This window comes from Thunnus maccoyii, chromosome 15 (genome assembly GCF_910596095.1).
Source record: "Thunnus maccoyii chromosome 15, fThuMac1.1, whole genome shotgun sequence".
NCBI lineage: Eukaryota > Metazoa > Chordata > Actinopteri > Scombriformes > Scombridae > Thunnus > Thunnus maccoyii.
The window spans coordinates 21606065-21631174 of NC_056547.1; the positions used below are offsets into that span (position 1 = coordinate 21606065).

The following is a 25110-nucleotide window of genomic DNA, read 5'->3' on the forward strand; positions in this document are numbered from 1 at the left end:
ATGGTTGAAAAAATGATAAAAAAAAGAACTTTACATTTTTTTTCATGAATCAGGATTAATAATCCACTCTCTGCAGGAGACACTTTCTTTAGAACCACGCAGCGTGTCCATGTTAACACAGAACGCAGGAAGTTTAAAACGTCAGGCCATTTAGGGCTGTAGACGAAACCTGTATCTCTGCTTTCCTGTTCACTCACTAGCTTGCACACCAGGAAGAAAGATAATCCCGGGAAAGAAGCTTATAAATTAGCTTATGGCCATGCCAGAGAGCAGATTGGAGTGGTGGAGGTCAATGACAAAGCATCCTCGTCACACGAGAATCAGGGAGGAGGCAGAAAGAAGGGTTTTTGTGTGACGACCTCACATCACATCAGCCAGGAGAAAGGAACACAAATAGACTCGAGCAAGGACAGCACTTGCCTCTGTCAAATGTCCTTTTAAAAGTAAGCGAACTAGAAATCGACGAATATGTACTAGAGGAATAATGTGGTAGTGAAATACCTGTGTATGTTCCTATACACATAGCTCTTGTTATTCACATCTGCGGACTTGTGAATGTCACTTTTCCTCACATTGATCAAAGCACAATAGTGATGCACACATCAGAGGAAGTGTCTATCTCTTATACATTATTTCCCTGGATCATTCCATAACTCATGGGACTCGCATGAATAAATATTTCATGTTTGAGATACTGCAACAGAGGTAACATTTATAAACATAAGCTGTACAGTCTTGCACATAAATATCACAGCAAGCTTTAGATAATCTCATAGCATGTTCTTCTGGTTATAAGACTCATCTTTACATCAGTCACTGGAAGAGAGGAAAGCTTAGTTCCTGCAGAGTTAGTATCTGGGTCAAATACATTTATGCATGTGCAGACACAGAAACTCGCAGAGAAATGCAAACATGGGCCTGCACTGTGGCGAATGCTGTGGTGTAAATGTGTGCCGGTCAGTCCTGCATAATAGATGGTATGAAGGGATGAGTAAGTACAGATGATATGTATCATGTGGAGATTTGCACCAGTGCTTTCTAGCTGTATCGAGAGTAAAGGCCAATATGCACTGCCTCTGGTAAATGTGCATTCTGGCTCCCAGGCTGGGGTGTAATGTCTACCAGAATAGATTCCATCAGCTGGAATAGATTTTCTCTTCCTTACTTTTTTTTTTCATTTATTTCAATGGCTTCAATCAGGAAACTAAACTCCTGGCTTGCTATACTATTCAGTATATGTTCACTCATAGGCACAGAGCTGACAACACAGCTACAGAGCAAATAAAATCTTAGATAAATTATAGATAAAAACAACCAATGGACCCATACCCAATGTTGAATCGACTCTTCACTTCTGAAAAACAAAAATTATGGCGCAATCAGACGCATCCAATATGTACTGAAAATATATTTTTTACAAGATGGACTCATAGTTTGAATCAGACTCAACAATAAAAAATGATATATGTTGGAATACTGGATCAAAACCTCCTCTAGTTTGCTTTGTCCATATGTATTCCCTTGAGCTCTTTGGCCTGACAAATGGCATAATACACATCTTATAAACATGGTCATGCATAATTTAGTCTTCTCACAGAGCAATCAGTCATAGACAGTCAATACTTTTAGAATTACATTTGAAAAAAATATAAAATCATGCTGGAAGTTTTTGAAAAGTTATTCAAGTTTTTTTTTTATGATGAGGAGGATTCACCTTGTTTATTACATGTTTAACAATAAAGAGCTTCAGGAAATATAGTGAGTAACAAAGAAAGGCAGATTAATTACACTTGATGTAATTAATCATTAAAGATGTAACCATGACACTTACATTCAAGGCATTTTTCACACCGCTAGTGAATCTTCTTGAGTCTACTGTACCCCCACTGCCCTAGCACACCTGATTCAAATGAATGGGTCGTTATCAGGCTTCTGCAGAGCTTGATGACAAGCTGATTATTTGAATCAGGTGTGTTGGAAGAGGGAAGCATCTGAAACATGTAGGCCAGGGATGCCCCAGGACCAGGATTGAAAAACACTGCTGTACAGTATATTAAGAACCTGGCAGTAGTAACACAAGCACCTGGTAAAAGTCTCCCCATATTGATAATCAGTCAAAACAGATGCTAAGTGTCCAATATGTGCATTTTTTCACCCAACTGTACTTGTTAGTAGCCTAAATAAGTTGGACTGTTGTTTTTAGTTATCTTGGCTCACCAGACTCCATGTACCAATAAAAAAAGCTCTAAGTAGTTCTCCACCCTTACAGGTGCAACAACTGAAGACTCTTGGATTGTCAATCAAAATCTAGAGTTATAATCAGGAAACTTGAATGAAAACACCTGTGTGGGTGTAGTGGAACATATCATTTTCTTTCATTTTTATTTATGCGTTGTGTCATTGTTTTAAACCGACATCAAATAGTGTGTACATTGTTAAGCTGCATTAAGCAAGTGACAGGCATGTTTCGCAGAGGACATTTTGATGTGTCACAGTAGGAAAAGCTCAGGTGTGAATAATAAAATGAATGACGGCTGAATTGCTGGCTCACTGAAACAATTACTGAGACACTTGAAAAGAATGGAATATATTGTAAACGTAATTAGTAACACCTGTGCTTTTCTTACTATGACAAGTCAAAATGTCTACAATAAAAAAAGCCTATTTATTGAAACAATGCAGTACAGATAGTACACACAGAATAAGAAAAGGATGAAGAAAATCAGTGTATAAAAACATGAAATTAGACAAAAGTTCTGCCTAACTCTATGAACTCGTTCTCAAAGCTCTCTGGATATAAAGTGAACTGGTCAAAATTTACCCAGTTTTTTTTTCTGTCTTTTGTGAAGAGTTTCTTGATGTTTGTTCATGTTTTTGTCTGTACTTAAAAATTTGAAAACTTTAATAACATATAAATCATAAAAACACATGACAAGAAATGTACATATATGGATGGAACATACCGGCTGTTACTGTTTCCTTAGTGTGTTATAGATGCTGATGCACAGTGATCAGCCTTAACAGATTGGTACTGTATCTGTGCATTTGCATCCACTTGAGGCCACTTTCCTCCATGATCCTTAAAATCCTCTTTGTACAACAACAGGCCCCACTCCTCCCACCAGGCCTTCTGTCTATGACTCATTCGATCTCTGCTTGCAGTGTGTATCACCAAACCCTCACTGTGTTTTAGAGAATAATTACTCAAAGTTCTCTTCAAAAAAAAAAAGCACATGAAAGCATCAGGTTATATCTGTGGCAATTTGCTCAATGACTTCACAATATCATATCATGCAATGAATATTAAACCTCTTCATACTGGCTTCTAAAGGTTTTATTGCATTTTGACTTGAAAGTATTCTCTGTATAATGAGAATACAACTTTGTGTGATTTACATGCTATTGATTTCCATCTAAGTGTGAAATTCATTTGCCACCCTGCGATGCTTTCTTCATCTCTTTTGCATGTATTGCCATTTGCCTTTTCCCTTCCACGTTTTTAGTTTTTCCTCTCGTGTAATGGCTTTTCGTCGTCTGCGCCTCTGACCACTGATGACACAAAGGCAAATAATTGCATTTAAATTTAATGGCATTTATTGCCAGAAATGAGCAATGAGAGACAGCGCTTGGACACAGGGCTCGCAGTTTTACTCATGTTAATATCAAGTGGATATTAGCATGCAAAAGTAGATTTTTTTTAGGCGACAGTCATCTCATAAATCAGTTTTGACAGTGTTGCCAGCAGCTGAAATTAGCTGATACAGTTCATCCTTATGTCAATGACGGCAAAGTAGAACATTTCACTTAGCAGCGACTTGATATTGAATGTTAACTACATACAGTGTGTCGGCTGCTTCAAATATATGAATGACGTCAGCTGAATTTGGTCACATCTACTGTAAAAGTGTAAAATCATGAGCATCATAAAGCTTAATGTGTATTTCTTTCTGGATTTTCTATACCTCTACCATACTGACATTGTGTCTTATGTGCTAGGCAGATGGAGGGTTCGATTTTCTCACTGGCTCTTACCTTCATACAGCTGAAATCCCTGCATCCAGACCATCACTTTTAAGAATTCAAAGCATGTTTAACCTTTTTTGTTGTTGTTGTTGTTGTTTCTTAACAGGGTGCAATTGGCTTTCATTGCACTGCCCTTTCAGTCAAGAGTTGTAGCCAATTTATTCTCAGTAGACATAAAAGGTCAATTTAAGCTGTTGTTCAGGAAGTATTTTTCCCATTTTTTCTTAACAGCTGCAACATCATTCTACTAGCAATTAGGGGGACAAACTGGAAAACATTGTAATATGTCACTGCAGCGGTCACTTTACATGATTTAGCACTTTGTTGAGAAGTAATTTCGTCTCACAAGTACGGCATAATGTTTTAAGCCACACAAACAGCATGGATGGCAGTGTTGGTCAGTGGGTCCACCACTTTAGTCTGAATTGAAATATCTCCACAACTGTTGGAGCGATTGCCATGAAATTCATTCATGGCCCCCAGAGGATGAAGCCTGCTGACTTTTTACTAAACACCACGAGCAGGTTAAAGGTTTTCACTTACCAGATGAAATATCTCAACATTTACCGGATGGATTGGCACAAACTTTTGTACAGACATTCATGGTTCCCAGAAGATGAAGCCTGCTGATTTTTATGATCCCCAGACTTGTTATTTAGGACCGTGAGCAGGTTAAGTCACTTTTTAGATGAAATGTTTTAACATCTACTGGATGGATTGGAACAAACTTTTGTATAGACATTCATGGTTTCCAGGTAATGCATCCTAATGACTTTCAGCATCCCCTGACTTTACACCTGCTAGACATCGGCATGTTAGCATTGTCATTGTGAGCATGTTATCATGCTGATGCATTTAGCATTTAGCTCAAAGCACAGGAGTCGCTTGCGTTGTTGTAGACTCTTAGTCTTGTTGCATATATATGTTCTGGCTCAGGCTGATCAAAGCAAACTGTATAATCCCCGTGTGCACTAAAGGATAACTACCTGTCAAAATGAAGCCAACTCTAACATCCATTTAATCAAACTTTATTCTTTGTCGAAGTCAAGACCAAACAACAGATGTGTAGATTATCTCAATACTAGCAAACCGGATGATGTTATGTATATTTACACATCTTAGCATTTTTTTGGATAATGCCAGGTTGATATCTTTGCAGTATACATGTGGGATCCGTAGCCTATAAACCAGCTATACTGATACGTACACCTGTTTGTACATCTGGAACCTGTTTTCCATGATAAGGGGAGCAGGCAGCAGCTTCAGGCTAATTCAAATGCTATAACAAAAGTAAAACAAAACCATGTCCTTTTAATCTGTCCTCGCCAGCTAAACCTTACTGATAATTTAATATTTCTATGAGCCCACAGGGGTCCACAGCAGCAGTGTGTAGTCATAGCTGTAGTGGATGTGCAATAACAAAGATCAGGGTTTGTTCTAACTTTGTGGGTGAAACAAAACTAAAAAGTCAAAGCTGGCTTTTTGCTGAAAGGCATCAATGCCAACAATTAAATCAGTCTAAATAAAACGAGGGTCAGTAGTCAATTAAGTTTGAAATTCAGCAGGCAAAACAAAGAGGTCACAAATAGTGCCTATCTGTGGGCGGGTGTGCTAGTGTTATCTTCAGCGACCCCCCGTTGCGAGCTGTCAGACAGTTTCTCATTAACCCAACTTCCTCTTTGCTGCCAGACTGGCGTAGAATACTTGATGTGCGTGTAACTTTGTTGCATGTAGTCCGACCGTCTGTGTCAGTATATTGAAGGCATGCATGCTTTCACATGTGCATGCACCATACTCAAAGTCAACCAACATGCATAAATCAATACGCAACACTTCCCTCTATCTGTCCATGCAATGCACAATCTTTAATGCATGTGGAGTGTTAGAGCCCATATGGTTATGTTTTACTTGTGTGAACGCAGCCATTTGTAAATACTTTACTTGACATCTCTCGGGGGTTTGAATTCAAAACTCACATGTTTTCTATTAAGTAAGCACAGTTGATCCCACATGAACATGTTTTGAAAGAGGAATCTCAGTGTAACACAAAACCACACTTTGGAGGTTTTCCTCAAAGGTAAAAAGTGCACGTATTGTCTTACTCTTGTTCTGTCTTTCTCCTATCTCTCTCCGTCTCTCTGAGACACACATACACACACACACACAATTTCACACACCGTGTTGCTATCTGTCAAGCTGTCTCTAGGCTTTATTGCTGTGACACATTTTCCGATCTTCAGTCTTTGAAGTGTCACTGTGCAGATGATGATCATCAGGGAATTGTACTCACATCTCATTACTGACATTATGAGTTGAGTGTGTGTTGTGTGTGTCTGAGTATGTTTATCTGGGTGTCGTTGTGTGTGTGTGTGTGTGTGTGTGTCTGTCTGCATGCCTTCATGTTCAGATATATTTCTGAGAATTAATGTTGATATATTCTTGTCATTAAGTGTCACATTGATTGTATGAGGATGCCCTGTCACAGCAGCAATATATTTAGCTTTGAGTGTTGTACTATGCTATGAGTAACATGTTGTCATTGGCGGGTGGTCCATGTACTATTTACCCTTTTGTTTGCTTTATTCAAACCGCAGCAGCAGACACTAGAATATGACCTGATTTTTTTTTTATTTTTTTTTTTTAGGTAAGATACCAGAACAAGAATAGAATTTGAAACATGTTTTTTTCAATTTATACTCATCTGACAAAATATATAACTTCATTACATATAAATATCAAAATGTTATGTTCTTCAAAATGAAAGCATAAAAAAGTGAGAGCTCAATGAAAAAGAGGAAGGAGTCTTGCCCACAGAAAAAGCAAAGAAAAAGAGGTGTCAGTAATTGTATGATGAACATATAGTCAGAAAAAGTAAACCACAAATCTCTGTGTAAGAAAAGATCCTTCATCATAATCTTTTATTGGCTGATTGTGTGTTTTGCTGTTTTCTGATTAAAGTGGGAGCTCAGATCTGATGCAGTGATAGAGGTAAACATAGTGTCGGCAGGTAAATAAACAGGTATCCTGAAATTCCTATTTTTGAATGTTAAATTATCTGTCTGTTCTCCAAAGCTAGATTAAAATCCAAAATGTTCCTGAAGATACCATGAACACAACGAGCAACAAACCAGCTTTTCGTTCCTCATAAAGTGAAACTGTCACCAAAGCCTTCCCTCAGGATGTAAACGGTATTCAGATACACAATATTGCCAATCGAAGCTCATATATTTCCAGTGTACTGAGTGATTTGTAGATTGCAAATCTTTTGCAAACCCTAATTTTGTGCAGTCCTTATACAAGCAACACTTTATTAAATTTTCTCTCCATCCGCTGTTGAGGGTACTCATTGCTATTAGCTTGAGAGGAGGCAATTAAGTTCTCCACTAAAGCATTAGCGGCAAAAGAATAGTGTACACCGTGTGCTATCTGCAATATGATTACATTTCATCTTTTCTGCTTGACAAATCTTTATAGAGGAAAGAACGAAATGAACAAACATACACTGTATCTTGTTTATGAGCAGCATTAACAAAATGCATTTTGTTGCCCTACATTTTCTTTTAAATTGAACTGTTTTGATTCTCCAACATAAAGGTTTTTTATCGTTGTGTGTTGGCCTAAGAAGGATGTAGACTGCCATATGCTGCCTCTGACACACATCACATTCATTAGGTGTATTTTATTACCTTAACAGCCTATAGGAGTGATTACACAAACAGAACCTTATGTCATCTTCCCTACATCCCCCACTGAACACCCAGGTACCCAAACCAGCAGCTAATGCAGTTATGCAGCAACAGAAGCATAAATCCTTTGTAACTAATTGCGGATACTTTTAATTTCTTTTCATTGGGGCTAAAGGCATACTTGCTTTATGATTTAACCCATATGTCTGGTGGGTTAGTTGTATGTTGTTGTGCCTCCTGACGAAATGTCTCTCAAAAAGCTTTCATTTTGGGGAGATATTTGTCAGATAAGCGCTATTGCTAAACCAAAGTATTTACAAGTTACACATACAAGACATGTTTTTTTAAAATGCCTAACTCATTGGTAAACCTACATAATCATATTCTTATCCAAAATTTTCATTTAACTTTTAATTACGTCCATTTTTTTTTATTTCCTGTCACTTTGAAATAAAAAACCTCACGTTCTCCTGCCTCTTTTTGCCATCAGTCATAAAGTTGGCCTTCTTGACCTCATCAGCACATCTCTGTGACTGCTCTTATGGCTCCTATAATGTTGCCACATCTTCCTGGTTGCTATAATAAAAGTGTATCCAGGGTTAAACATAAGGTTAATGTGTAGTGCGAGCTATCGGGGCAATTAGTCCAGTTAGAATCTTATTGATTGACCTCTGCGCTCAACCTTCTATTGAGAGCATTTAGAGGGAAGTGAAAAAGGGGGGTGGCAAATAAAGGGAAGAGGAGAAAGATGTCAGGCTATTAAGTGTACAAGGTCCTATTGTACGAGAGTCTGGGCACTCTTCTTCCCAGTAACTTGTTGGGTGTCAAAGCAATTGACCATTTAGTGCTGAATAACCCCCATCCACCATTTAAACCATACTTGTTTTTGTTAACTGTTAGCTGGTGCAGCCCTTTTCATTTTTCCTCAAAGCCAGACTCTTCTTCCAAGAAAAGGGAGATGGAATTGAAAGTAGAAAAGAAAGAACAAAGATGAGAAAGAAAGTGTTTAGGCTGCTAAACACGAAGAAGACTCAGAACAACTGGGGTGACATTGGCTTCTAATGCCAGCAGAGTAAAAGAGCCTGTCAGTGTGCGTGAGCGGCGATCACTGCATATTAAAGCTATAGAGTGAATGGGACACCAGGGCGAACTCTGTGAACTTGATGCTGAAGAATGTCTATCCCCTGAAACTTTCTGCCACTCTCTCACTCCCCCCTTTGAGTCGGAACTTCCTATAGGCGTGTATAGTCATGTGATAGTTTTTATGTGTGTATTTGTCTCACAGTCACTGTTTATGTTCTATGTGCCACCCCCACCACCCCCTCCTCCCCCCTTTCTCCCCACCTCCAGGGAAGCTGGCGCAGAAAACTGGGGCACAGAGGGCTGCCAAACGCTCGCGTCAACCACTGTCCACACCAAATGCCTGTGCAGCAGGATATCCACCTACGCCGTGTTAGCGCAGCAAGCTAAAGACCCGGTGAGTCACCAACGCATAACCTGATGTATTCTGTGGGACTTGGAGGGGGGGAGGGGGGGGGCTAATAAGGCAACTACTACCAGGGGCCAGGTCAGTGAACTGATGAGTTAACGTTGTATGAATTTAGATGGCGTCCCTGTCAGTTGGAATGTATTGTGAAATACAGCAGGCTATAGCTGCCATTTACCGTCTTTATTGAGATATTTGGACGGGCGATGCTGGTGTGACGTTTCTTACTTTATATCAAGCATCTTTTCTTGTATGAAAATGGGTGCAGACTGAACTGTGCCATCAATGTTAAACATTGTCACTGTATAAGATCCTGTTTTGTTTTTTTTTTATCGCTTTTTTTCTAATTATATTTTGATCGGCTGTCACTCTCCAGGTTATACAACTTTTCTGAGCTTAAACTTAGCAAAGGTCAGGTTGTTCGGTGAGCTATTTCCATGTGATGGAAGAGGAGAGGCGTCAAGAGAAAGAAAGAGATTTTATTGTGTCTGTGTGTGATTTTGCCTGCAGCACATAACCTGCGCTTCTATAAATAGTTCACGTGGCTCGCAGTGTGTGTTTGACGTGATTAAAGAAGGCTTTTTAGCAGTTCAGGGTAATGCCTGTTCTGATACATTGACCCATTATCCTGTATTTCACTAATGGACATTCAAAGACTTGACAGCATGCCGCTCTCAGTTTACCTTCCTCTCTCAGCCACCCTCTTTGCCCACCCTTCTCCAGCAGACCCTAATTCATTAACTGTGTAACATCTCACATTGTCACACCATTTGTTTCACACCTTCCCTCCACGTACACATAACCTAATTTATTATTTAGACCTGCTTTCTTGCTCTCTTTTTTTTTTCCCCGCTGATGTGGCTTATCACATCCCATCTGATATCAGTGTTCCTTCCTCTCCTCCTTATCACCCTGCTTTTGTCACTTCTTTCACCCTCCTTTTCACCTCGTTAACACTGTCAGCTGTTATTCTCACTTGATGCCAGCGGCTCCTTGATTGCTATAGTAACAAAATGTTCCCTTTTAGTTTTGGTTGTTAATTTGTCTCCATGTTAACTTGTAGCTAATGTCCATCATGAGGACAATGGTTATATTAATTAATCTGGGAGTGTGAGGAGATGGAGTTTGGCTAAATTTGTTGTTTCATACAAGAATCTAGGGGAGTTTTTTTTTTGTAGTTTTCCCTCTTTAATGGTTTGGTTAGAAAATGGAGCCAGCAAAGCAGATCCCCCGGTAAGCACTGGAGGGTAACACCAGGTGTCACAGAGATGGAGAGTGATTGTGAGGAATGGAGGCTTTTGGGTGGGAAATGTTCAACCAAACAGAAAAGGCAGTCAGGTCTCAGCTGGCAGGGAGAACTAAGAGAGAGAGAGAAGGGGAAAAAAACAGAGAGAGAAACAAAGAGATGGAAAGGAGATGTTGTCTGTAAGTAATAATGCATTAACAACCAGAGTGTGGCTGAGATAAAGAGCTACGTGCTCATGTGGACATCTGTCCCTGTGTAACCTTTTCAGTGTAAAACATTGCCTCCATATAGCACTCACTGGCACCGTGCATTATTTTTTCAAAACACATTACTGTTAAGAATGTTCCTGTCCTGACATACACTCTGCTTGAAATAATATGAAAAACACATCTCAGGGAGGTCGAATCAAATAAGGGTCATTAATATTTTGAGCTTGTGAAATGGTTTGTGAATGTGTGAAAAAGTTTTGTGGCTGTTGAAATATTTTATGTGAAAACGTTTTGCAGATGTGCACAAAATATTTCTATGGCTGCAAAATGTTATTAGACGTTCACGGACTATTTCACAAGCTCAGAATATTGACCCTTAATGACCCTTATTTGATTCCATAGTTAGCGCTGTTACCTCAAAGTTTGCTATGTAAAGTTTGTGTGTTCTCTTCATCGTTGCTAGGCATTTTCGGAGGTTTGTTTACACTCTCATGAACACATTAAAAAGTAATTTGGAGCCCACATAGGCGTTAGGGTTGCAGAGTTGAGAAGTGCTGGTTCAGAAAGTAGTCTTCCTCATTCTAAAGTCCCATTTCACTTTTTTTCATTTATAGATATTCTCAATGTTCCACCACATAGAAACACATGAGTCGCTTTGGCCATTAGTTTTCATTACTTAAACTTCATTTCTGAGATATCATGTTTTTCCGGTTAATTTGGCATGGCGGATGGTTCTAAATACAACGATACCCATGAGCCTCTGCTATGGAGAAAAAGCCAGTCAGAGGCATAAATCAGCTGTAGCAAATTCAAAATGCTTCATCATTTCAGTTGGGAACCGAACATGGTGCTATAAATGCCCAAATTATGCCGGAATCTGAAAGTATATTCATTTAATTTGCAGATTGTGTTATCAGTTTTCCCAACAGCGTATAACCTTTGGCATCTACCTGCCATTAACGGTGCACTTAGCCAAATTTTAAGCTTGGGGATTGGACCTTTCTTACCTAAATGGAAGAGCAGAGCTATTAAGAGGCTATGGGAAGCTTAGCGTCCCCAAAATTATCACTGAAAAAGTTTAACCTTCAACAAGATCATGATTTTTTTTGGGCAGTACTGGGAAACAGGCTAAGCCTTCCCTAAATTTACTACTGGCTTTTGTGCACTGCACACTGCATACTGGTGAAGTTAAAATAATGAAAACGCCTGTGTCAGCAGTTCACTGGTTGAAAAGACAGTAACACGCTATGTAGCCCCGAAGTTAGAGACACAGTGGACTGACCTTTAAGGTGGACCAGCTATTCTTATTTTAGTTCCAAACTCAGCTGCTCCTCGGAGTTTTGCTCACACACTCCCACCCTCATCCCCACCATGCTGCTGACTTTTAGCCTCCCCAAGCATGATGTCCCACTGCTGCTTATGCCTAAATTTATCTTCGGAGTTTTATGTCCACATGCTTTTTTACCTTTGACTTTTTATCGCAGAACCAGACATTTTATAACAGCTGTTCATCTTTCTGGGAGAGCTTAATGCCCGTGCAACTCTGAGTCACGCACAGTAACACTGAGAAAAACAATTGGACTTTATTGTGACTATTTGTGATGATACAGGCAGCTTTTATTATCCTTGTGTTTTTTTTTTTAAGAACTCTGTCTCTTTCAGTTCATATTGATTGGTTTGGAATAAAATCTAATAGGTAACACAGAAGGGATATATTAATGTAATGCTAAAAGTTCCAATACAATCCTACTGTAAGATACTTTCTGGCTATCCAATATATTCAAAGCACTTTAAAAAAGACAGATATCTTCATTGTCAACCAAACAACATCCTCAGCGTGTTTGCTGGTCATGTTTGGATGGATCAATTTGAGCGACAGCTGCCTTGAACTTTCACTTGGATGGATCAAGTCATTTAATCCATCAAAACTTGGATAAGGCACATTGTTTGTGTCACAAGCAATAAGATTGAAAGGGTGATACTGATTGGTTCGACTGGTCTGATCTATATAGCCAGGTGATATCTCACAAAGTGCAAAGCTTTAATATTCAGCTGGCTTGTACGGTAAGGCTTGAGATTTCTGTACCATATTGATGGAGCTATTATTTTATTCCCTTCTCCTCTTCCTCTGGATATGCCCCCTTACTTTTTTTTATTAAGTGTAAAGAGGGTCAGAATAAGGTGATGGCCTTTAGGTGAGAAACAGCACGCTTGTTCATTATTTCGTCCCTCAAAGCCTGAATTACTTCACAGGGGTCTGGAACCTATTACAAAACTCGGGGAAACATTAATTCCCATTATATGGAAAAACACGATGGCTGCGACCTGTAAGCTGAACGGGTCATTCTAGCAGTTATTTCTGGTTCCTGTGACTCCTCTTCCAACTGAACAATATTGACTTTTCCCTCGCCACAGCAAGCAGGTCGTCCGTGTTGGGTGAAAGGGAAGGACTATGAGGGAAAACGCATTGACTTTTGTGACATTTGTGCCATCTGTGAAGAGTGTGCTAGTCATTAGCGATTCATCATTCAGCCCCGGTGCACCATTAGACACAGCACTGAGGACCGGAAGGTATGGGTCAGTGTGTTTGTGTCAATGGCTCTCAGTCAGGAGCTATTGTGTCCAGTGCTGAGTGCACTTTGTTGCTTTAGGGTCCTCCAGAGTTAGCTTTTTATTCCAGCGGAGATTGGATTCTATAAAAGAGGAGGGAGAAACAGATTGAATTTTGCAACAAATAATAAAAAAAAAACACTACCCAGACATGCAAACCCAGGCAGTCGGTATGGATGTTTGCGCACACACTCATACACACTCGCACACATGCACGCATGTCTGCACACACAAACATGCAGACAATCAAAAACACACACACACACACACACATATGCTGTGTCCAGGCTGTGTGGCTGTTGGAGCAGAGCTGAGTATCAGCAGCCCAGCTCTGACAGCTTATCCTGGGCCACGGCGCTAGGGACAAGGGGGGTTGAGGATTAACCTCCATGTTTAATAGAAAAGGGAGGGAGGGAGGGGGAGAGAAAGAGATGGAGGGATTTAGAAGCAGTGCTGCCATTACAGGCCGTTTACAGTGGAGCGAGGGATAGCCAGTTAATCCTGTTTACTTTCTATAGCCTCTGAGATTTCCGTGTATGTGTGTGTATGTGTGTGTGTGTGTGTGTGTATTCTGCTGTGTGTGTATGTCTATGGAGAGACCTTCACTATCAGAAACAAGACAGAGGTTGTTACTTTAGAGAAACAGAATTGAGAGTGAGAGAGAGAGAGAGAGAAAGAGGAGTTGATTGAGTGAGGTCATGAAGCCATACAATAAACCAAGCCACTTAATTCCCAAAATGACTGCAGTGGGAATACAAAACCCTACGGATATGTCTGGACTCATTGCCTCTGCAGTCCTCATAGGGATCATGGGATTTGGAGTTGAAAGAGGTATTGGCTTTATAAAAGTCAGTTTAACATTTTGTTGCCTCAAGTTAATCAAGTGAGTTATATCTTTTCGCTTCGTTTTTTGTCGGTGCTGAGGGACACCGTCCTAGTTGTGTTGACATGGAAAAATAATTACACTCTCAAGTTCAGTTTTCAAGTGCCTCCTCTCAAACTCGTTTTCATAGCGACGGCGACATTCGTGGCACGCGCAGGTAACCAGAAGTGCGAGTTAAAAGGTCAGTGGTTTAAACAGCACCTGAGACCTTGATCCAGTCAGTGTGGATGAGTACACAAACAAGTACACAATGCGCCGGCTGCGAGTAGAGAGAAAAAAAAAAAAAAACACGGCAGGCACGGAGAAGGAGAGGAGATTGCCTCTGTGTTTCCGTAACTCATTTATAAGCCAATTACTGTATCAAAGCAATTTTCTCAAAACAAAAATATGTGTGTGATGATGTGAAGTGATGTCCGCTTCTGCTGTAAAGGATTTGTCAGGGCTACTTTTAGCTGCCACGCTAACTGCTTTTGGCTCAATCACTCATACCAAATGATAGGGTCTACTTGAGATGAATTGAGTCTGTTTCCTCTGTTGTCATTACTGCTCACCGGCACCTAATCAGAATGGGAAAAAAATATTGTAGCTTGGTCTATTATTTAGACTATTAATGGCCAAAGTGCCTGATTTGACTGCGGAAGGACGATAAGGATGATTGAGGCGCTATAAGATGGCGGCTCATATTTTAACTTATTCTAACTTAACTGTAATTTGAACCAAAACAAGGCGCCTGCCTTAGATGAAGCAAGACTACAAGGTTAAAATATGCAAATATCTTGCACTTGTCAACTGTAATTAGAAGATGAGGGTTGCTAAAATTTATGAGGGACCGTGCATGGAACTGCATTAGAGTCGTCGAATCCCTTGTTGCATTAATTGAAGGTTCGTGAATGACAAGGGAGATGATGACAGAGTAAACAGGTGAAATTATTTAGCTGTGTTCCTCTGGCTGAAGATGCATAATGTAATGAGGGTGGGTCTGTTGTGGAGAGATTTAGTTGCTAATTAAATATTTTATAATTGACTAGACAGTGATGTTAGTGTTAGTTTAGGCCTTTGTTCTGATGCCGATACTCTTTTTTTTGCCTAAACAAGCAGTACAGACCTCAAAAAGTATGGGCAAAATACCTGAAGATAAGGGCAGCAATTTCTGTGATGACTTTGCATTTTCAGCCCTCAAGGTTGTCACACACTGGCAGGAGGCTTATGGTTTGTCTTGAGGCCACTGAAATGAGAGCCTGACAAGTTAAACCCTTGAGGGTCTGCTGAATTGACTCAGTTGAAGCATATCACAAGCAATATTTACCCCGTGCCATGACAGCAAAACAGAAAACTGAATAGCTGGAACTCTAGATCAGCAAGATATAGAGTTTTATATCTTGTGGCACAATCTGCTTGTGTCAACAAGTGTGTTATGTCTGCGTGGGGACGAAAGGAGCATATTACTGCCGATGAATAGAAAAACCTTGAGTTGAAAATACCAATCTTTTCAATATTTAAGAAAAGGTCATACAAGTATTATACACAGTAGACTGTTCAGCATTTCAGAAGGGTCATTGCATACTACGTGACTGAATACATACAAAGGCACACACTCAGTGTTGGCAGCTGTCTGATAGAGGATTTCTAGTCCGAGACTGTCCTCACTAGAACACTGACAGCAGTGATGCTTTGCTGAAATACCTAAAAAGATTTATGGTAGCATTTACCCAACACTAATGTAACTATTGTGGATGTGCCAGTTATTTCCGTACCTGTATGTTGTTCCATAGAACATCCTTGGGGGGAGGAGGTTGGTTCCAGCTTCTCAAATGTGAATATTTTCTGGTTTCTTTAGTCTTCTGTGATGGTAAACTGAATGACTTTGGGTTGTGGACTGTTGGACGGGACAAAACATGGCATTTGAGGGCGTCATCTTGAGCTTCGGGAACCAGCAATCAACATTTTTCACCACTTTCTGACATTTTATAGACCAAACAACTAATCTGTGAATTGAGAAAATAATCAGCAGATTAATCGATCATGAAAGTAATTGTCAGCTGCAGTCCTTTGTCATTTGGTTGTTTTGGGAGGAAAAGACAAATGATTGGTCAGTTAGGTATGAGGTCTTATTGGATAAAAAAAAAAACCTAGAGACTCAGAAATACTGTCTTTTTAGTCTTTGAAAGTATACAGTGGACTTCTTCAAGATTCCCCAAGTTACATATCATTCTCACAGCTTATATTGGACTATGAGAAACACTACATGAGTAGAGTGTTGCTGAATACATAGAAAGATATACAGTCAATGCAAGCTGTCTTTTGGAGTACTCCCAGCCCTCTTATAGTGTTCATAATAGGATGCAATTGCAGGAATACTTGGATCAAGTACAGTTTTGTGTAATCTCAGCACTGCAAATCCTCATGATGGATTTGCAGTGGAAGAAATTAAAAAAAAAGGAAATGAAAAAAAAAACAAAAAAACAGACATGGGGTGAATGAGAGAGACCACCTGCTGGGGGTGAGTGTGAAGGTAGTGAGGAAGAGAGGGGGAGAATGGGAAACACAGAAAATGAGAAAGGGAGGGCGGAGGGGGGGGGGCGGTGGTAGCATGATAGGTAGGAGTGGAGGGAGGAGTGTCAGTGAGAGGAGATAAGTAGGTTAAACTTCCTGAGCTGAAAATAGCTATCTTCTCTATCACATGGTAGCCAAGCTGCCCAGGGGAGCCTGGCCATACACAGCAGAGCCTAACACACTCTTTCTAATCTGTAGTCTCTCTGTGTGTGTTTCTCTTGTCTCACACACATACAAAACACATGCACATCCAAACTGCCACGATATCTATTTAGGGCAGGGCATTTGTGTGACACTATAAGTCTCCGGGCCGTGTTGTGTTCGTGCGTCTGTTCGCGGGTGTTTCCTCGTTTCGTTCGCTTCTTTGTGCCGTAGCATCCTTCTATATTATGAAGTTAGACGCTTAATCCCATCACGCACGCAAAACCTAACCATATTAAGAAAACACTGTTAGACAAATTGACACAATGAAGGGCTGAGGGACAATTTGTGGATGTATATTGAATAAATTATATGTAAGAGTATAACTTATTCTATTACTTATCTGGTAGAGGCTAATTTAAGACAGAGAGGAAAAGGAAATTCAATAGGCGTGTGTGTGTCTGTCTGTCTTTCTGTTTGTGTGTGTGTGTGCGTGCGTGTCATTCCCAATGTATCATCCATGTTTGATCCGTCGGAATAAAAAAAAAAAAAAAACACAAATGCATGTGTATCCTTTGACCTTCCTCTCTACATTATATCAAACACAGTGAGTCTTTGTTGTCTCCCATTCTCCTCCTAGGCCTTTCCATACCCGAAGCAGATGCTTGTCATATCCCTCCTCTTTCTCTCTCTTTCTTTTTTTTTTTTTTTGTGTGTGGGTCTCTCCTTTTTTGTGAGGCGGTTTTGATTATGTTTCACCTCCATTCTCCTCCTAGTGTGTTTGTGTGTGCCGTATTGGTATTCCAGCCTATTCCACTTTCCTCTGGAGAAATTGGCTTCCTTTGATGGGCCAGGGAAAACCACTAAAAGGGAAGCTTTGACTCTCTCTCGTTTTCTTTCTCCCTATCTATTTCTTTCTCCCCCTACTCTTTGCTTTCTCTTAGTTGTCTTTAACTCTTCCCACTCCATCTCCCTCTGAACGCCGCTTTTACTCCTCCTTTTCTCTCGGCATTCTTTATTCTTTTCTGAAGTCTTTCCTCGTCTGCCTCCTCACTCTTTCAGTTCATCTTGAATTGACACACACACAAGCATTCAGGCAGCTTAAACACTGACTTTCAATTACTTGGCACATCTGCCAGTACGTGTCATTGTGTGCGAGTATGTGCCTTATTTGCAGTAAGACACCGCGTGTGTGTGTGTGTGTGTGTGTGTGTGTGTGCGTACAGTGATAAATCTTGATGAAAGGGAAGGCTAGCCACCCCAGGAGGTAAATTAGGGTAAATTGTGTGATTGAGAACTTAAAAGCAGGCCAAACATCAAGCCCATTTGGGACGCGGTGGGGTGTACTCTCTCCATGCAGCTTCATTTGTCTGTTCCTCATCCTTTCAAAGGCACACCTCTGGAGAGAGGCAAAGTAGCGATGCACTTTACATCATGACCTAAATCACTTAATTATGCGCTACGGTCGAGTGATTTTACCCTTGTACATGTAAAATCATACAATGGGCATGAATTGGTTTCCATCCAGTGTAAATGAAGCTTGTCTTAAGCCTGCATAGGCCCTGTTCACACCTGGCACTAACATGCGTCTTAGATGATCCGATCACAGGTGGACAGCTTTAAATACGTCAGTTCACACCTGGCATCAGAATGCATCTCCACATGCGTTCCACGTGCGTCTCAAGTGACCACTTTTGATTGGATCTCACTTCCTTGCTCTATATGCAAATAAACATGTACTTCATTTCCACTTGCAAAGACCAAATGCGTTGTTGTTGTTGTTAACTGGCAGGAGGGAGCAATGCATTTCCCATGTCTAGTATGCCGGAAATTAAAAGAAGAACACTGTTGGCGTACGAATGAGTACGTGACCATATGCGGCCCAGACCACCTCCGAATGTCGTCGGAGCGATCTCAATGCGTCCTCAAGGCGTCTTTGGTGCAATCACACCTGTACTCAGAGCTGTCCACTTGTGATTGAATCACCCGAGACACATTTTAATGCCAGATGTGAGCAGGGTCATGCTGACTCTTATTATGTGTTCTCTACTTCGTCAGTTGATTTGTTACTTGAATAAGTGTGATTATAAGGAACAATAGTAAACTAATTATAATTATAAGGTCTGTGGGTGATGCTTGAAAAGTCAAATATGTGACATCAAAGTGGTCAAGATAGGTGCTCTACTTCCATCAAATAACAACTTTCAGAAGAGCATAATTACGTATTATTATCCAGCTCCATCTGAAACACTCTGGTAATTCTAATCAAAGGTAATTGCATGTAATTAGCAGGCTATAATCAAAAGGGGCTACCAAAGGGATTACACCTAAGGAAGAGTAAGAGTTAATAGGTAGTGTAAGTGCAGAGCAGGCAACATGCCAACAATTACTTTAATTAATGCAGGCAAACAGTCTAACAGGATTTCTTTCAAACTCAGTTATCACTCTCCATCATCTGTTTATCTATCTGTCCGTGGTTGAGGACTAATTTATTCATTAAGAACAGGGCTAACGGAGGTGTGGGGGAAGGCCGGCAGTCACCTACAGCTCAATATCTTACAACTCTTTATTGTGATTTATTCGCTAGGCCACACGCACTTTGTGAGTGATCCAATCAAATCTGACGAATGCAATTTAAATCCCTCGTATAACTACCGCCTACGTATTCACTTTCATTCGCAAATTTGTCACATTACAGAAGATTAAGACGCTCTGCCGTTTCACTGACACATTTACATTAATGACAAATAGTTTTTTTTCTCTCATAATAAAATAAGATGTCACTCGTTGAAAAAGCAAAAGGATTCATCAAGCGAGGTACCTCTGTCAGATAATTCCTCGCAGTGATAATTAACTGTCCGTTTACTCCTCCCTCTCTCTCCTCTTGCCCTCTTTCTCACTCTCTTCAGGACATGGGTCCTACCAGCATGCCCTCTGTGCCCCTCATGGTGGGCTGTGGAGTCTCCTGCACTGCTCTCCTTATCCTGCTGCTAATCTATGCTGCCTTCTGGAGGTACATGCACACACACACACACACACACACACTTGATGGTATCATGCATGTGTCTACATTCACACATCCCCCGCGAAACTACCAGTGAGGCCTAATAAGGAATAAATGGTTCAAGTACAGCAGGGGGTGGTGATTAGTTTTGTGGTAACACATGATAGATGGTAAAAATCAAGCTAATTACTCTGCAATGTCAAAAAAGTGGCTGTTCAGTCTGTCAATCTGTCACTAACACTTAACACTTATCTCACATGGCTCTCTCTCTCTCTCTCACTCTCTCTCTCTCTGTACTCTGTAGGTACATCCGTTCGGAGAGATCCATCATCTTGGTGAATTTTTGCCTCTCCATCCTGGCCTCCAATTTATTGATTTTGGTGGGACAATCTCAAACTCTTAGCAAGGTAAGGTGCTGTGATGCACAGATAAACGCATGCAGACAATTATATTCGCACACATTTCAACTGGATTTCTACAGTAAACATAGCTTAAACCAAGCCTTTTTATAATACCTAGAAACAAAACGGTCAAAAATATCACAGGGTTCAACCATAGCCAGAGTTCAAGCGGTGGCGTTCTCAAAGTGGAAGGCTGACATTGGCACACAGCACTTAGTTCTCTGACTAAGCAAGGCTGCATTGTATGATGGTCAGTATCAGTCAGAATGAGACAGCAAAGCCAGGTTGAAGTGCCTTTCTTTTACACAATATGTGCTTTATCAGGCTCTGTCTCCCCTTTTCCTTTTGTCCTCTTTATTTTGCAGAGGTTTCACTTTCCTCTGACTAGCCCTACAAGTTGATTCATTATGACACCTCTCACAAATCTACCTCTTTTTTTTTTTACTTTTTCGTAAAACGTCTCCAACTGTTCTATCTCTTTTTCCCGGACTGTCTTTCTCTTTAGAGCCTCTGTACTGTGACTGCTGCCTTCTTGCATTTCTTCTTCTTGGCGTCCTTCTGCTGGGTGCTGACAGAGGCGTGGCAGTCCTACCTGGCTGTCATCGGCAAAATGAGGTCACGACTTATTCGCAAGCGCTTTCTGTGCCTCGGCTGGGGTGAGCAACCACAAGCACCGTATCTGGCACTCTCACACACATGATTGCAGTGTTAATTTTGGCACCTGATTCTTAGATTTTGATATTTCTCATTTTTGGCATGCGTTCTAAACCTTATCGTGTTCTAAGCATTTTGAGGTGACAGCTGTAGCTATCTTTGATGTTTACAGTTACCATGGTTACAGGTGTTGTTCCCATCTATCACAAGGTTAGCGGAGAAGGCACTGTTTACCTGTAAGCCTTGAAATAGCTCCCACCCACATTGCCCATGTCACTGCACAGTGGTTATAGAACAAACTCACTCTCCTCCATATATAAAGATGTTGTTTCTAAACTCTGGCTATTTGTACACAGCTGCTCAAATATCCAGTAACATTAATGCTGTAATATTCTCTTAGTCAACACCTAAGTGTAGATTTAGATGGCTAACAGCCTGCATTACCCCTGAACTTATTCCTACTGATAGCAAATAAACACAAAAATTGTACAGCTGAAAGTAATGTTTACGTTACATTCACAGCCCATGGATAATGTTATGCTAGCATACATTTTTGTAAATGTCAGTGTGCTGGCATGTTTTCTTTTTTTAATCTCAGCTGTTACGTTGCTGCTTATTTTCTAATTTTAGTGGAGTTGTGGATCTATAAATCTGTTACTGTTTTCCTAACAAGAACCAGCAAGGTTAGCTAACATCGAAGGCAGAGATGTAACGTTACTGAAATGCAAGATGCTACTTATGATTGCAACAGGTCAAGCAGCTAAATCAACTTATGAAGAGGAGTTTTGGCAGCAAAGGATACTGTTTTACTACTCAGGAGAACATAATTAGTGTTTAGTTTTTAATTGATTGCAAAAATTGGAAAACATTTTGTCTCAGCTTTTTTTATCTTAAATTTTTCATTTAGGTTTAATTTCATTTTTTCTTGTAATTTGTTGTAAAAGAAATGTTAGCACACTTTTGGTTGATGAAATTACCATTGCATGACTGTTGACGTCTGTGCATGCACAAATGAGCATGCTGCGTACCCCCCACATGATGACATCATTATTAGCATCATCAACGTGGTATGGTATTCTGCTCTGCGTTTCCCAGAGATCACACGTCATCAATCATTGTGGCCAGTGCATTTTTTCTTTAGACTGTACGGTAATGGCTTGAATTTTTGTAGTTACTACATTTTATTCAGTATCTAATAGATGCATTCACTATCACACTTAGCTCTAATGAAAGTTTCTGCTGTTGCTGTTACTGGAAATGCAAACTGCTCCTGTGTGCCAGAGAATTTTCCACATAGCAAATAAGGACGCTTTTATGTACTGGGCGCTGATTGAACCACTGTTGTGTGACATGAATTGGTTATGAAGAGCAGCAAGACACGAGCGCGTCGCCGCAGCCGTTGGTGTTACGGGTGTTGCGACACCTTAACGGAAACATGATTCCACCCCCTCGCCCCCACTTTTTCCTGAGGTAGTCATTGATGAAATGAAACTGAGTTCCCCATACATGAAAACTTATTGGTCACACAGGGCCGATTGCAGTGCTCACGTCTCACCCCAAGAACCTCCACACTTTTAAAATCGCTGCTCCACCTGTGGCAAGATAGACATATTTTCCATGACTTTGTAACAGATTATCATGTTGTAGTGTTTAAATTGTTGCCAGCATAATGCTTAAAAACCTTCATTTGCTCTATTCCCATTTGTATCCCATTTTTCCTTGCTGTATACTATAATTTGCTTCAGCAAGGACTCAATTTACCAAAAGGCATCCAATACAGTTTCTAAAGTAATCATATCTAATGCAGCCATACCTGCACATGAATCTGCACGTGCAATACACACTAAGGGTGTCGCACCATACATTGAGAGAAAAGGTCATCTCACTCCTCTGTTCCATTCAGCCTGTATGTCACTCTATTATTCTGTCCTCTCAATGCACCACAACCTGATGCAACAGGCACCAGGGATGTTAGAGGATAATCAAAACACATGATAACATCTGCACAACACTGGCAAGATGTTTCAAGATAGCCCTAGAAATTACAACCGCAGCCCCCCCCCAAACATCACCACACACACACACACACACACACACACACACTCACACGCACACACGCACACACACACCGTTTGTTCATTTCACTTGATATCGATCCCACCGGTCTAATCTGCCAAGTCACTGATGCCCTTAACCGATACAGAGGAGGGAGAATGTATAGACTGTTGTACAGTCACAGATTGAGAGATACTGACACAGTGTGAGTGTGTATGTGTGTGTGTTTAGGGTATGTATGCAGTGATAGCTATAGAATTATGGGATGCACTTCACTGATGCACATGAAAAGCATGAAACAGTCGCTCAGAGTGGAGGGGATCAAAGAGCTTATCCTCCTCACGTCCATTTTGCAATTTTCTCCCCAAATTATGTGATTGAAATCAGTCACCATGGAAACAGGAGATTTGGGGTGTGACTGGATCTGTGATAGATTAGCAGAAGAGTGCGTATGTGTGATGTATAGGTATGTGTGTGTTTTTTTTAAACGGTGTTATATATTGCTAAACTGCTAGATTGATGTTGTTGGTTTCTAATTGAAACTTTGTGCATGCGGTTAGTGGACCGGCCTGGCTCCCCACCATCTTATTTGTTAATGTTAATGTGACTTTTTCTAATTGCTTTTCATTTGCAGCCATAATCACAGCTTTGTTAATTACATGAATATTTCAGAGCCAAGCTCATTATGGGCCCAGCATATTTCCTTCTTTTTCTGGCATGTGCTGTGTGACACTCAGTCTCACTCTCTTTCTCTCTCATTCACACACACACACACACACACACACACACAAATCACTTGATTTAGCTAATTAAGGAATGACTTATTGACCACTCCAAGCTATACCTCACATTTTGATAAACGCTCTCTTAGTCTCATATGCTCTCATACTCACAGTGTTACCCACATTCATACCCATGCACAGGCGTGCTGCATGTGTATGTCACTGATGGCAGCGTAATATATATCGCAGATGAACAGACTAGATGTCAAATACTTCTGAAAAACAGGGCTGTGTTCTAAGCCCAGTTTTCATACATGTAGCAAGATACTTGTGTCAAGGAGCACATGCAGAGCACTGGAGCTTACCGACAGAGCAATCAGTCACATATCCACATGTTACACACTATTGCATGGCTGCTTAGCATTTGAATGGAAGGGAGACGTATGGAGTTGTTCACACTGGAGAATCTTATTTGGCCAACGTGCTTCGTTGTCCCCATTAAGGCTTCCTTTTATCTTTTCTCTCACCCTTTTGATCTCTCTCTTTCTATTCATCTGCAGGTCTTCCAGCCCTAGTTGTAGCAGTGTCAGTGGGTTTCACCCGAGCAAGAGGTTACGGCACAGCCAGCTAGTGAGTACCACATCTGGACCAACTGTCTTGCCCCACACACCAATCACAACTTGAATTGGATAGCATGGAAACCGGTTTTTAGGCATAATTTCTGTTTGGATGAGTTTTCCCTTTGCTCTGTGAAATAGTGCACCTGCCCTTCTTTTCTTGAAGACTTCAAGCTAAGGTTTCTCTCAAAAAATCATATTATTTTATACAATTTTATTTTTTTTTACCATGACAGAGGTGGTCATTTATTCAGTGAATCCACCTCTGCTGTGAACAGCTGAATGTATAATATATTTTTCACATTATTTGTATCAACAAAACAGCCTGTTTTTCATCCATCCATCTATATTTTATTCCCCCGTGTGACATGTATTCTGCGTCACAGGGGCGCTGAACTCTGTCCCAGCATGAACTTGGCAAAATGCAGAACACATCTGTGTCTCAGTATGTGTTCATTTTATGGGCACAACACCGTGTTGTTACTAATATCAGTCTTAGAAGAGATGCTGCTGAGAGTCCTCTCAGGACACAGTAGTGCCTGAAAACTAGGTTTCAAATCGTATATACAAAATAATCAACAATCAAAGTTTAATTTAAGTTTTATTTATTAAGAGTTTATCAGTCAAAAATTCATCTAATCTGCTTCTTCAGAATAGTGGTTTGATGGTTTTGAACATGATTAACAACCCCACAATTGTTATGAGATTTTGAGTCCCGCCCTCTCCAAACCAGTGACGGGGACAAAAAACAAAAAATGCAGAAATCTCCCAAGTAAAATAACAAAAATTATTCTCACTTAGGCAGAAAACTTGTAAACTT

The 25110-nt window shown here is 40.4% G+C and overlaps 1 protein-coding gene across 14 annotated transcripts in view; it reads left to right on the plus strand.

Annotated features, from left to right (window-relative positions):
- The window catches only part of adgrb2 (adhesion G protein-coupled receptor B2), a 203499-nt gene that overhangs the window by 135231 nt on the left and 43158 nt on the right, over positions 1–25110 (plus strand). For all 14 annotated transcript variants that reach the window (XM_042436671.1, XM_042436670.1, XM_042436672.1 and 11 more), the window contains 5 exons: positions 9060–9186; positions 19747–19850; positions 20146–20248; positions 20748–20898; positions 24234–24303. In XM_042436671.1, the coding sequence (XP_042292605.1) occupies positions 9060–9186; positions 19747–19850; positions 20146–20248; positions 20748–20898; positions 24234–24303 (555 nt within the window). The remainder of the gene's footprint in view (positions 1–9059; positions 9187–19746; positions 19851–20145; positions 20249–20747; positions 20899–24233; positions 24304–25110) is intronic.